At 38.0% G+C, this 14,721-nt stretch overlaps 1 protein-coding gene across 11 annotated transcripts in view; it reads left to right on the forward strand.

The window, feature by feature from the left end:
* Positions 1 to 14,721, forward strand: part of LOC117239135 (AMP deaminase 2) — a 33,444-nt gene that overhangs the window by 7,924 nt on the left and 10,799 nt on the right. For 6 of the 11 annotated variants that reach the window (XM_033504476.1, XM_033504474.1, XM_033504475.1 and 3 more), the window contains one exon: positions 5,595 to 5,772. In XM_033504476.1, the coding sequence (XP_033360367.1) occupies positions 5,595 to 5,772 (178 nt within the window). Of the gene's footprint in view, positions 1 to 653; positions 899 to 4,730; positions 4,847 to 5,594; positions 5,773 to 9,221; positions 9,409 to 13,774; positions 14,230 to 14,721 lie in introns of those variants that run through there. The other 5 variants (XM_033504483.1, XM_033504481.1, XM_033504478.1 and 2 more) reach the window with 4 other exon arrangements.

Consider the following 14,721-nt stretch of genomic DNA (forward strand, 5'->3'; position numbering starts at 1 on the left):
ATCAAAATGCTTTTGGTTACCGATAATAATCAGGACGTGTATATTATATATTACATTCTTACTTTTGATCCACATTCTTTAAAACTACACATGTGGTATGTATATGTATAGTTATACTTTGTGTATAAATATATATGCATATCGTGCGTAACTATATGCGTAGTTTGAAGAATGTGGATCAAATGAGAATACGCAAGCCAAGTACAAATATTATGTATATAAATATGTATATATATCTATCTATCTATATATGTGTGTGTGTGTGTGTGTGTGTGTATGAAAATTCCACGTGTACTCTTGTTACGTCATTAGTGGCCATCGTTAGAGATGTAAAATTCGCATCATAGTTAACATGTTAACGAATAATTCCTGTGCACGAATGAACAGCGCTAATTCACGAAAGATGAACAAAAAGGAAGGAATGTGTACACATCTCATGAGGTTATGAGAAAACGTGCGGTGGCTAACGCTTCTTGAGAACTGTTTCACAACGTTGGCGTGCGTGCGTTAACGGCGCTACCAGAAAACACGGTTGCGTTAGTGTTAGAGGTAGAGACGTGCATGTAGACCAGCGAACGTGTGGTCGTGCGTACGGATTCTACGACGTCTACCAAGTGCCAACTGTACGCTACAGTCAGTGTATTCGATACTCGCGACCAGTTAATGTGGTCAGTGCCCTCTGTACTACGAACTAGGAGTATCGCCTTTATTTTGTAGTTCGTCCCCGCGTTTTTGACACATTTTTTGACGCATTTGACACGAGGAAAACTGAAAAACTGTTTTGTGTCATCTTTCTTCGGAAACGGCAGTGTACTGCCGAGTTTTTGTGATATCATAATTGAGGAAATCGTTATTAGTATTAGTGGCCAGAAGCAAAGATAGTGTGGTATTTATTTGTGTAAGATTTGTCCTGTCAGAATCCTGATTTTCGAAATGTCGATCGTCTGTGCGATAAGTTTTGTATGTACGTGTGAATTTCTCGTACTTTTGCTGAAACAAAAGACGTCGTTGTCTCAGATGTTAAAGTCATGTTTTTCATCTTCTCGTTGATTATTCATGTAACTGCCTCACGAACCAATATCGTTTCACGGACATCATGGTTAATGTGGTATTTTTTCGAAGCATTATAGGATTTTGTATTAGAAAAACTTGAAGGATTTTAGTTTGATTTACAATTACTTTGCCCTTTAGTCGCGATATTAAAATAATCCAATGTGTCATATCTTATCTATAACTGTAACTAAAGAAAACATGTAAACGATTCAAAGCAATTTATCTTTAGTAATCGTCTGTGTACATACATATCTAATTTCTAGATTTTGGATACACTCCAAATGAAACTGTCGAAGGATGACTCATGCGAGCAGACATTTTTTCTGGAAATAGTTATTCACGAACATCGGTTTCGCTGACTCAAACTAATAGAGCTACTTGTATACGAAGATCGTTGCTTAAAGAACAAAAATAGTACACTCGCGATTGAATCGGAGGTACTGCGCAAAAAATGAAACGTCTGTTTGTTGACATACTCTTGTTAGTGTGAGCCGACAGTTTGTTACGGCTGGGAACTGTGCATTGGCAAAATTACTTGTCTATATCAGGTGGCAGACAGCATAAGGCAAAAAAGTATTCATTGTACTCAACGCGTGCAAACAGCCATTGCCCTTTTGTCTCATGCTATTCTCCACGTTCTGTTCTATTAATACTGCGCATTTGGTTTTGTAAATTTGACGTAAGTCATGGGTCGTGACAACTTTATCGAGTTATCAGTCCTATGAATGGAATATTTTAAATCCAGAATAACGTTTTGATCGTGCGTTATTTCCGCAAAAAATGTCTGTGTTAATATATCGAATAGGTCCCATCAAATTTGTAGAAAAATTTGTCAAAAAAAATCTAGGAATTTACAAAACAAAGAAAACAAAGAAAGTTTTCAAAACAAACTTTTAACTATCCTATAAAATGTTTGATAAGTGTAACCTGTGTAGCGTAATTTCCAACATAAACATCCCACCAACTATATACATATTGGGTACATATAGGTTACTTTCGTCATATGTAAATAACCAAGCGATGTGATCTGAATCGTATTTTCATTTCATGGTATACCTACGTATATGTGATAATACGTATCCTTCGTTTCGCAATAGTTGTGAGACATGTGCTTTGTTTGTCACGAAAGCAGTGGCTTGTTTAAGGTTAACTGCTTTCTCGGGAATTTAAAATAAAAATCTCATTAAAAAATGCCGTTATCTTAAACCTAAACCGATAGAATTCCCTCTATATTTATATAATATCATTCGCTCATTTATTTCACTTCTCTGTTTCCACTTTCTGTTAAAATTTAGTTTAATCCTAAATTAAACTTTCGTTCGAAACATTACGTTTTCTTTAATCGCGCTGAATTATTCAGAACGAAGTAGATGTTATATAAGCGTTGTCACTCGGGCTTGGTGTAATTAAGGTTAGAATCAATTTTGATCCGCAAGTTCCATTTCGTGCTACTCGTAAGAAGTAATATTTCGATTAGAGGACGAAAGTAACAATTATTTTAAAAATTAAAAAAGAAAATCATCGAGAGGAAGTTAATTTTTATTTAAATGGAAATCAGCTATCGTTAAATTTTGCAGAAATTTTTCGAGGAATAAAGTTGTGAAAAAAATATTAAAATTCATCTGTCTTGGTTATGTACACACAGCCATCGATATTGATTACTCTTAACCTAGACAAACGAAACTTCTGTCACCGATAATAGTGAGTCGTGACTGAAAACAATTCCTCTTGTCAATAATGGTTATTCATAAAGAAAAACAATTTTCGTCATCGATAATGGTTACCAGTAACGTAAAAAATGTTGGTCCTATATAGTATTCACAATCAAAATCGTTCAGAGGCAGATATTAATTCTTACGCCATAACTTTAAAAATTTAGTTTATAAAAGTTATTGTTTATGGTTTCAATTACTTTGTTTATCAAGTTGACTATAAAAGCTGCAAATTACAAAAGGTGATTAAAGTGGGTACACATTGTGAGAATGCTCTCGCATATAGCCTCCAGCTTGAAACAAAGAATTTCATTTCAGAAAGGGAAATATTATAAACGTGTGTAAATTTGGTTTACGTCGTTTATGATTAAAGCAAAATCAAACAACGATTGTCACGCTGTCAAGGTTGCTGGCGTATTGGCGTCAGAGAACTGCAACGTGTTGAAAGATTCGGATTCCCAAAAATAGTACTCGAACTCTGAAGAATAACATACACTTTGATTTAACTTGATTTCAATATTGCATATGTAAACAGAAAGCTGTTGCAACTTCTGGTCGGACTTAGAAATAGACTCTGCATGTTTATGCAAATTTATGGTTTTATGAACATGAGAGGAAGAAATAAAACTTACTAGAGATTTGCCTCGCATATTATACAGGGTGATTGTTATTCATTTAAGTACAGGTACATGTTCATAAATTGTCCCTTCCAAACGCGGAGGTGAAAAGCTAAATACGATATCGTTATCGATATAATACATGTCAACAATTGGTACAACTTTCGAGATACGCTCGACAAATGAAAGTAATATTTTCGTAGAAAAAACGTACAACATAAACACGAAATTATAATTCTATATCTAAATATGTACGTAAAATTACTATATAACATAAACAGAAAATGAGATTAAATATCGCCCTTTGACGTCAGCCGTGATTTACAACATTTTCTATTTATTGTATGTATTGTATTGTATATGTTTGTGGTAGATCGCAAACGAACAAACGTTTTCTTTTTTCAGTCGGCGCTTTCTCACCGGGAAATTCCAAAATTCCACGAACTTTTTGATTAAACACATAACTCGCGAGCCGCAAGAGATCGAAAACAGACGAAAAGTTTTCAGACAAAAGCTACTTCTTTTAACGAGGTCTATCGTTTGGTAGAAAATTTATCAATGTTATAGCGAATTGTAACGCGAAATCGAAATCTCTCGCCTTCGCCTCTTTAGAACGAATTTGGACAGCAAATCCTCTTTATAAGTGGTCGAAAATCGGGACTTCTCGGCGATCGATTAACGCGCAGGGATTTATTGTATTTGAGATTATCGTTTACTCTTCTTAAACTACTCGTAAATCGAATTTGCCTAATAGTAAAACCGTCAAGCCAGTTACAGTGGCCGGTGCCAGATTCTTTGTTTTTGCAAATACCGAGAGATGTAAATATTTTTAGCAATATTAACGTTTACCTTTATTCAGATAGAAACACGGTTACACATACTCGTTTATTTTTGTCATGTTGCTTCAGCTCCAACTAATTACGTGCAATATATTTAGGTACACATTAACCAGTTAACTGTTGCGACTTCTTTGAAAAGCGTGTACTTAAAATGTATACTCGTCAGAACCAGCTAACTGGTTAAAGGTCGAAAGTTTCAGTATCACGATTATCGTTTTCTTTTGTAATTACTCAGTCAGCAAACGAACGTTCGGATCTTGTATCGGGTTGGCAACTAAGTGATTGCGGATTTTGTCAATACCACCTAATGACAAAATCTGCGTCCACTTAGTTGCCCAAGTCTAATATGTCTGATACGACATATACATATTCGATTGCTTTTTTTTTACTAATTGATATCGAGCTCTATTTGCAAGTAAACAAGCTGCAACTATCGTAGACGATCGACAGATTCGAGTAGAAATTGACGAAATCATGTTCGATATTAAAATTCTGGCAAATCTTTCTAGACGAGCAGAAGAAAACTGCACGATGGTGCTGGGTAGCGAAACTGACTACTTGTCTGGATATAAGCGAAATTCTATTACGGAATGGTTGCAAAAAACGGGGCAGGCGGGGAACGATGGTAATTTTCTCGATGCAACGTGTATGTTTGCTGCGTTTACGTTAAATAATTGGCGGTTACAGTGAAAGCGTTTTCTAGTTCACAGCAACGAACTACGCACGTTGAAACTTACTTAGCAATTTGCATTAGACATACACAGAAGCGTACAATCTTGTTAACCAAGTGTTGAGGTAGTACCGCTAAACCAGCGGTTCTTAGTCTCTCGGTAATCACGTTTATTCTAAATAATTTCCTGTTGTCGCTTATATATAGTAATCCGTGTTTCCACTTGATTCAAACTTCGAATCCGTAACAGGCCTGAAATATTTAAAACGTTCGTCAATCGCTCATCAACGATCTTCAAATTTGCAGAGGAGATATTCGGTCTAAATAAATAAAGATAAATGCACATACACCTGGAACATTTTTTAGGTACGCGTACTCCTTAGCCAGTTAACTGCGGAGTTTAGTTTTAAAAATCTCTTATGGCGTGTGTAATTAGCGCGATAAGTAAATAAAAGGACGAGTAAGCGCGTCGAACGCAGTTAATTGGTTAAATATTTTTTACTCGAGTAGTAAAATAACAAGTTGCGCGTGAGCGTCGCACCGTGAAGAGTTTGCGACCATTTGGGGTCCACGGATCAGAGATTAAGAACCGCTGTACTCGACTAAACTCGTTTTAAGGCATTTTGCATCCGCTTTCGAGGTATAATAATACGTTTAGTGTAAACGTTTTCCTACTAAAAAGGGACCATGCTTTTCATTACAGGAAGCGAAAGTCCGGTGTTTGGTCTGGAAGGTGGCGGAACAGGTGCAGGTGGTGGAACCTCCTTAAGACTTGTACCGCACGAATTGCCCAATGAAATTTCTGCCCCCTATGAGGTGCCACAATTTCCAATCGAACAAATCGAGAAGAAGCTTCTCATACAGAGGCAATTAACCGTCAAGTAAGTAACGCGTTCGTACTTTTCTTCTAAAAAATGAACCTTGATTCACGCTGGTGATCATGGTACGACCGGATGACGTCTAATCAGACATCGATAAAACTTGTTTACACGTGACGCAATGAGAGCAGCCACGGTATAGTCCAGCCGAATTTGATCTGAAATACGCCAGTTCATAAATTGTACGAATCATACGTGGAAAATTTGGAAGCACGATCGCCTACTGGTCTTCTTAGTACTTCAGTTACTGTACTGGAAAGTTCTGTCGGTTTTTGTATTCTTCCACTCGCGATAGCGATAAAATATATTTAGGATGAGTCTTATTCTGATTCAATTTATTCGAGCTTATCCAGACGTTATTACGAATTATCTTACAGGTTACGTAAAACGATGTTCTTCGTTTATCTTTTATGATACTGTAAATTAAATTAAAGAATTGTATGAGCATGTTCAAATATGTACATGTAATCTTTACTTATCCAATTAGTCCACTTAAACATGTCACCAATAACTCTATAGATTCGGTGTAGAGATGTTTATTTATCGATATAGATTTCATTATCAGTACTGATAATTCTTCAATCACGTTCTGTATATATATATATATATATATATATCTGACTAATACCTTAAGGTTTTCTATATTACCTAGGTCAAAAGTAATTACCTGAAAACTTTTTTCTTATGTTTGAGCAGTTTTCACTGCAATTTTATAAAAATGGTAATTATTCTTGTAAGTGTTTGAAAACTGAAGATATTACGAGTTTGTTGAACAGTTTGATAAATCGATTTCCTTGCTCCAGAATTCATGAAAATTCAACGTTGGAACGAGGTCATTCTTTAACCCGTTGCAGTAGTTATGTGTAGTCGCGATACAGCCCTTTCCAAAGCGTTACTGAGAATAGCGAGAGAAAAGCATAACGAAGACGGTTTTAAACGGCCTTAAGCTACAGCGTACTCGTATTCTCCAAAAAATTTAAGCTACCCTTATATCATGACATTAACCAAAAATTCTAGCAACGTAACTCCAAAATTATTGTTATAAATTATTATATTATAGTTATACGTACATTATATAACATTGTGTAGGACACGATACTTGCTAGAAAATACTACTTACCAGAATAACATTTATTACAAGACATACTTGAAGTAATTTTAAAGACTACAAAATGAAATATGACTTACAATTACTCCAATAGTCGTAGTAAACATTCATAAAATTGCTGGAACGTACTACACGTTACGATCATTACTAATAAGTACAATTAACCATATACTACATTAAGGATATAAGTATTATACTTTTGATAGGCACTTGAATTAAGATACATAATATATTCAACTATGCTTTTAAGATTACGTTTAATTCTTCAGTTTAGGAATTTTTTTCATTTTCCAATTTGTAATCTTTTATTCGCTGCTGAGAGGAAATTTGCTTTTCCATCGTGTAAAAAAGCATGTAATCTTTTCCTGCCCTAGTCGTTCATTCTAGAGGTCATTTCGTGCTTTTAAAATAGAACACCGGTACATTTCCTTCAGGACATTCTATTAATGATGAAAATTGCACTTTTATGCGATCCACTTGCGAGTCTCGTGTTGTCTTAAAAAGACGTAAATTTCATTGCAATGCGTTTTTATAGGCGGTCAGAATTTATGATCTCTTTTTAACTGCCGTCTATAATTGGGATTATCTACGAAGGTGCATGTACCTAATTCAATTCTATTCTTGGCTATTACTCTTGTTAGTTCCATACCATGCCTCTTGATGCGAGTGCTGAAGCTTCTGAAAATAAATTTTCAGTTGCGCTCGATTTCTATTACATTTGCTTGCTTAGGCCAGGTGGAAAAAAAAAATAGCCGCCTAACGGAAGGTCAACGAGTACCTTCATATAATATTTCATTTTTATCATTCTAAGATTTGTGCAGTAAGCTAAAACTTGGAATAAAATTTTTACTAGAAAGTATGATTTTACGACTCGACTAATTTTTTCACATAATTTGCCGTTAACATATTCTCAGTACAAGCACTATTACGTTTGCGATTAAAATGAGCACTGGTAAAATTATCTCACACGATAGATCTTAGTTCTTATGCAGTGAAGTAGCGATCAATACTGCAACGTAGATCTATCTGGTTTACTGTTTAATCTGCTGTGGTTACCATTGTAGCTGGTGTATTTTGTGTAATGTATAAGACGTGACTCTAATTAATGTCATGTATTATATATTATTTATATTAGATTCAAGCGCAGTACTTGCTGGTCAAGGAAATCGTTGTTTTCCTTGTCCAGCAAGGTAGCGTTTACCATAAAAACGCGGCAAAAGATCAGACGGCGCACAAGGAACATTGTCCGAATACTCGGAAGCGATTACGTGACGCAGTGAGACGGAAACGGTCTGAGTTTTGGAAAAGCGATGACTGAATCTGTTTCGTGCTTCGCTACGACAACTGGCTCATTCATCGCACCTTATCTAGCAGTTTCTGGCGAAACACGACGTCGTGCAATTTCGTCAGCCTGCTGGCCCTCCTGCGACTCTTGACCACCCCCCAAATTGAAAAATCCTTCAAAAAAGAACAGAATTTGAAAATGTAATGGATATAAAATGAAACGCGACGAATTCTCTGTACTTTCTACTGGTAGAGTGCTATGAATGAACTTGAAAAATTCAGCACCCATTCGAAATTCATCTCTTTGATCTTTTGCCACTGCCAATCTTATATCGTCAGGAACGGTGAACATTTTGTAATGGACTTGTAGTTGGAGTCGTAGAATCGTGGCTACCGACTACCGTCAGATGTAATTGTTCTTGATCCATTCATACTCTGTACTAGTATACGTATAGTATACGTAGTAACGCATATTCGTTATCGGTCATTTCCTATATCGTTCTTTTGTCATAACTCCTTGACGATACTGCCAATAACACGCATACGTTTATACGACACTTTTTCCTTATCTCGGTGCCTACAGAACGCAACGACAACGTTTGGCCGAGACAAAACCGGGGTAAACAAATACAGGATATAACTTTCTGTGACAGAATATAATCGGAATACAAGTTAGCAGATTAAAGTATCTAGTTATGTTCTTTGCGAGGATCACAGCTACGCATAGCGGAACATCATGGCGCGATGAAATTGATTTTTAAGAGCTGCCTTGTGGCGATACAATTGCGTCGTCTGTTACCTTCGGGTTAATTCCTAAACGATTAAACGAAAGCTTCTTTATAACGATAATAGAGGTACCGCGATTAATTGAAGCAGCGACAACCTATAGGGGCTACATCAAACGAACTACGTCTTCGCAATATGGACAATGTGGTTGCTTGGTTGACAATGAACGAGTGGCGCGATTCGGTGTGGCGCGACGATGATGGCGTGGCAGTGGCATAGACGTGGGGAAGGGGTTAGGTTGGGGTTAGGTTCGCGAGCAGCCTTCATGGCCGGCCTTTTAGTAGTCGTAAGACCATCGTGGTGGTAGGAAGTGCGCGGCGGTATGATCTGCGTGCAACGTAGATCGTTTCCGGTACTCTACCAAGAAATATCAGACTCGTGTTGGACGACCGCATGATCCCCGGTCGGCTTTACGATAGTCTTTCATGACCTCGCCACGAGAATTTCCGAGGCTAGGCTATGTGAGTTAACGTATCGATTGACAGAAATTTTACATTCGCGAACTCTCGCCGCGTTTACTATGCCGTGACACCTTCGAATTACGCGTTACCGTCGTATCGATGAATAACGGAAAGGGAACGGAAATAAGACCGAAGCCGCCGTCTCTTCCTGGTTAGACGTTCGCGTTCGCTTAGTTTCCCGTCCTGTGCAACGATAAACTGTCGAGCGAATCCTCAACGACATTTTGACACTTAAACACAGTGGCTCGTGAAAGCGTTCCAAAACTTACCACAGAATTCTTATTTACGGGAATATCGTGTACGTTATGCGTGTACGAAACTTTTCGATATTTCGTTGGCACCGTAGACGAGTAGACTGTGGGTTTTCACGGAAACTCGTGTTCTTAAGGATATAGCTGAGAAAAAAGAATCTCCAGAAATTGAGAAATTGATTTAACTACCACGTATCATAGAAAGCGCTGTACTTTGGATGTTTTCTTATGGTTCCTCATATTACGCGTGATTTGTGCAATTTTGTATTTTCAAATGAACGATCTTTGCATAAAGATGCGCGGTCTAGTAACGAGACACGACTGTCGTGGTTACGATAGTAAGATTTGAAAGCAGTCCGGAAATGTATGTAGAGAAGTTGGAAAATATTTATTGCAGACATACACTTGTTAACGAAACATTACTATGCAGGATGAATAAGTAGTCTTAGGCATGCCATTGGCGCAAGAGACAATTTCGCTACATACATTTGTGGCTTATTCGCTTCCACTACGTATCTTCTAACTTGTGCATACATTTTTAGATTTATTTATCACATTTATATACATAGACATTTATTATAAACATACAGTTAATGAAAAATTAATACACAGCATGGACAATGGTCTTCGACGTGCGATCAGTGCCAAAGATAATCTCGCTACATATTGTGTATTATTCATACAACGAACAATTCACTGTTCAAATGCTTTGTTCAAATACACTAACTTTTACGAAATCCGTAAAATATCTTCTAATTTTTACATACATTTTCAGATTCGTTTCAAATATTACCAATGTAATCACGACGGTCGTGTCCCGTTCCAGAGCCAATGAAGTCTCAAAACGTTTCGTATAATACGAGCCGTCTAACGCGAAAGTAGCGTAAGTCAGTTTTCTAGCTATTTGGTTTAACGCCGCATCTCCGAAGCTTAACCTTGATTCTGTTTCGTGCAGATGTGCTATCTTCAGACATAACTGTACGGTGACTTACATAAAACAGGTGTAACGTTCTTTAATATTATTGTACGTTACAGGATTCCGACTTCGCTCCTCGTTAATCAGTGATCGGCATTTTTCTGTTTACGTCGCTCTTGCGTTAACCGACTCGTATATGCATAAACAGTTCCTAGGAGCGTGCGAATATTTTCGTGAGCCACGTATACGTACATAGAGCACATATGCAGACGCATGATTCGACATTATGTTCTTTAACCAGTTAGCTGTTTTCGACGAGTATACTCGACACAAAGAAGTGGCAATATCTCGTGTTATGACGAGTATACTCGTCAACCGTAAAAAGTGGTCAGAATTTGGTAATTGCGACAAACTGCGGTAATAAAATTAAGAAATAAAGCAGTCTTTTCGGTGCAACTTAATCCTATATTATAACAGCCACATATATTTTTTGTTCGACGAGTAAACTCGCTTACTTTTTGCCACGCACTTTTTTGGCTATACGCTTTTCAAGGAGGTCGCAACAGCTAACTGGTTAACAGCTGCGGACACTCGTTCCTCCGAATATTTCGTGAAAAAATTTTCCGAACTCGTGAAAAGGTGCGGCAGTACTGCACTTGATATCGTCGAGGTTTACGAGCGCTCTATGTAACAGGTTACGCGTAGGAGATGTACGTCGTTATGGAAATTTCGTTCCCCCGTTTGTCGATCATCGACGCATTTCCTTTTCTCATGTTTCTTCGTTCAAGCCGCGATGATCTTCCTGTCGTTCTTACCGCAAAATCGTTGCGCATTCGTAGCGATCGTAGCAACATATGGACGAATACGGCCGTTGCTCTACTCGAAACCTATCGCGAGCAAATTCTGTCTGCGTCTTTTATCCAACAACCATTGTATATGCGATCGAAGTGTTTAACAGTCGAATCGTACATGCGTTATCTTCGCACGATTTTATTCTGTTTGCGAACGCACACGTGCAGTACTATTTACGAATAGCATAAATATCGCAGATACGTTTTATACGCTCATTTCCTAGATTCTTACGGTAAACTTAAACCTCGACTTAAAACCTCGCGAGTAAAATCAAACGTGTTATTGCACAGATATTACGGTAGAATTCCGACAAGTGGTATTTTTTTTCGAATCGTCGTTACCGTTCGTCCGGTAACGAGAAATAATGAAACGCACGATTGCCTTCGATACCGTTTCGAAATGCCCGACGACGATCGTAAATATTTACGTGTTTCGTGACAACAAGACGATTGAGGGGCTCAGCGAAGAAAGGCCATATGCTGCAATTTATATCGACTCTTTGTTTTTTCTATTATCAACAATGTAGCTCGTGCGTTCTACCGTTCGTTTCATTGCCTTCCAGCGATGTAGCGTGTAACCTTCTGCGAACAGGATTAAATTAACCCTCCGTAGGCAAACGTATTCTTTTTCTCTCTCCGCGTTCTCTCCTACGTTAACCGGAAGATTTAAATTAAAGGGCAACCGTTTTACCAGACTTTGAAAATATGTGGGAAAATTTCGAAATGCTTATCGATATCTCTGTTGCGTTTTTCATGCTTCTATTGACACGTTCAGCGCGGGGTCGATACGCGTATCGAGGAGGAGGAAGAAGCTCTTTAGCGGCGGCGCCGATACATGTATCGACATTATTTTCTTTTTTAATATTTGTCAGCGGTGTTTTTCCGTGCGTTCTAGCCATTTCCTAGGTGAAACTAAGCGGGAAAAACTGTTTTTCGTTTAATGAAAAAAGATCGTTTTCAATCGTGTTATCCCTATCGCCTTGCATTCTCGTAGTATTTACTTAATTGTCCATTTATAGCGCATTTAACTAACGGTAGAAGCGAGAATTTTGGCCGGTACTGTACGACTTTCCTCTATGTCTAGTGGGGAAAGAAAGCCACGTTATTCCGTCTCCTTAGACAACTTGCAATGTAATTCTTACGTGCGATCTATATCTGCCCGTATGTGTTCCACTTCTGCATCGAAGCTTGATGAAAGTGCATAAGTATTGGGACACCTGATGGCATCGTAAGAAACGCGACGATCTACCTAGCTCGCGAAGCAAACTGTTAATCGCCACCAGTTAGCTGTTTTCGACGAATATACTCGTCAGCCGTGAAAAGTAGTTGCAATTTGCTGTTTAAATCGCAATTTGGTAACTGCAATAAACTGCAGTAATAAAATTAGACAATGAAAACATTTATTTCTATCGTTAGCAACAGCTAACTGGTTAATATTGACAGTAGTACGCAGCGCTAGTTTGTTAAATTATTAATATTATTTATCGTTATTTATCTTGCTGCAACGAGGCTCGCGTGTACGATCTTTGGTTTGGAAACTTGTCGCTTGTTCTGTTCGTTTTATAATTCGTACTACTAGAACATACGTTATTTGGTTTCTGTTAGCTCTCTTATGCAGCGAATATAATTTTATGCTTCGTACTTGACGGTTAATGTTCAGTTGGTTGAACCTATCTGTAGGAATTGTAGGGATGTAACGTGCATATTGAATAGACTGCGTAGTTTTGTGCAGCGGATTGACTTGTTCGAGCTGAGGACACAGAATCAGAGTATTATAATAAGATATAAATTCCATGCATGCGTTCCGTATGTTTTTGCCTGCCAACTCACCACGTAATTCTTTCAACATAAACAACTTCCATTTGTACAAATTTTTATATCTACGCGCTTTGGATAATTTTCAATATGTTTTTGTTTTCGTCTTCTAATGTCTCTGGCTTTTCCAACGCCGCGTATTTTGCCTAATTCTGTTGACGCTTGCACCACTTTCGTATTTTCTTGCAACAATCAGAACGCCGATAGTTTCCTACCAAACTGTCGTAACGAGAATTCACTCGATGGAGCAGAGGAAAGAATACATCGCACGTGAACGCTAATAAAACATGTACATATTTGAAAGGAACGAAGGCATCGGTCGCTGAGAAACGTTATAATCTCATAACAAAACGTTCGGATATTGCCGTTGTTTGCCTTTGGCAGACGGTTTAACGCTTGGACAGAATACCGTGCAGTAAAAAGAGCTGTTCGAATGTACGTCGATCAACGATTAAAACGATCGCGGTTTAACGTTAACTTTCTCGAGAAGAATTTATTCTTCTGCTGAAGCTGATTTTGCCGTCAATTTTTAGTACCACGTGTTCGCACGTTTTCCACGTCTGGGTCCCTCGATTGTAAACTGGCTAACGTTTAACCAGCTAACTAGACGATCGTTCGACGAGACGCAACGCGTTATGGATGCGATGTGAGCTTAGAACGAGGCCAAACGTAAATTAAATCCCGCTGGAAAGTTGGCATTGAGACGAAACGAACGACCAAGTTCGCGATGAGAACTGATAATAAAATATAACGGATAAGGAAACTGGAATATCGTTGTTTGCTTTGTCGAGTTTTGCGATAAGTAAAGAAAAGAGAAATGAAAAAGCATGCGACAAGAAAGGAACATTTGCTTATGAGAACATTTCGTTTTTCGGACGCTGTCAGCGTGCATGCAACAGACGTAAAATACGAGAGAAGGATCGTGTAACATGTTCGCTGGTGCGAACGAATCGAAACGATGGCTCAGGGATAATAGGATACTCTTGAGGTAAATTAAAATGCCGTCATCATGATTCCTCACACCTTTTAACCCTTTTAGGACGGGGCTTTAAAGATAGACACGAAGAACGATCATTTTTTGTATTACCCTGAAAATGTCTCTTTTGCGCGTGATAATTTTCGAAGAAATCGATAATACGGGATCCGACGTGTCGTATTCTTCGCGCTCGGATCAGTCGGATCGCCGTGCGTTTCTTGTACGATGGTACGAATATTCTTTTTGGATCTGACGAGTGATTTTCATCCGTCTTCGTATGAAACGAAAAGTATCAGGCTGTGCCAAAAGTTTTCTTCGTTTTATCAGGAAACAATAGACGCACAGCATTTTTTGTTTTATGTTATTTCATCGAACTCCGTATGATCCAGCTTGTCCTACTACCACTGTTGCTACGGAGGAATAGTAAGAAGACAAAAGTAGCGGTAGAACAAAATGGATCGTAACGACATAGCTCAACGAAATAATACAAAACAGAAAATGAGA

Source organism: Bombus vosnesenskii, unplaced genomic scaffold, assembly GCF_011952255.1.
Source record: "Bombus vosnesenskii isolate JDL3184/JDL3185 unplaced genomic scaffold, Bvos_JDL3184-5_v1.1 scf7180000013883, whole genome shotgun sequence".
Taxonomy (NCBI): domain Eukaryota; kingdom Metazoa; phylum Arthropoda; class Insecta; order Hymenoptera; family Apidae; genus Bombus; species Bombus vosnesenskii.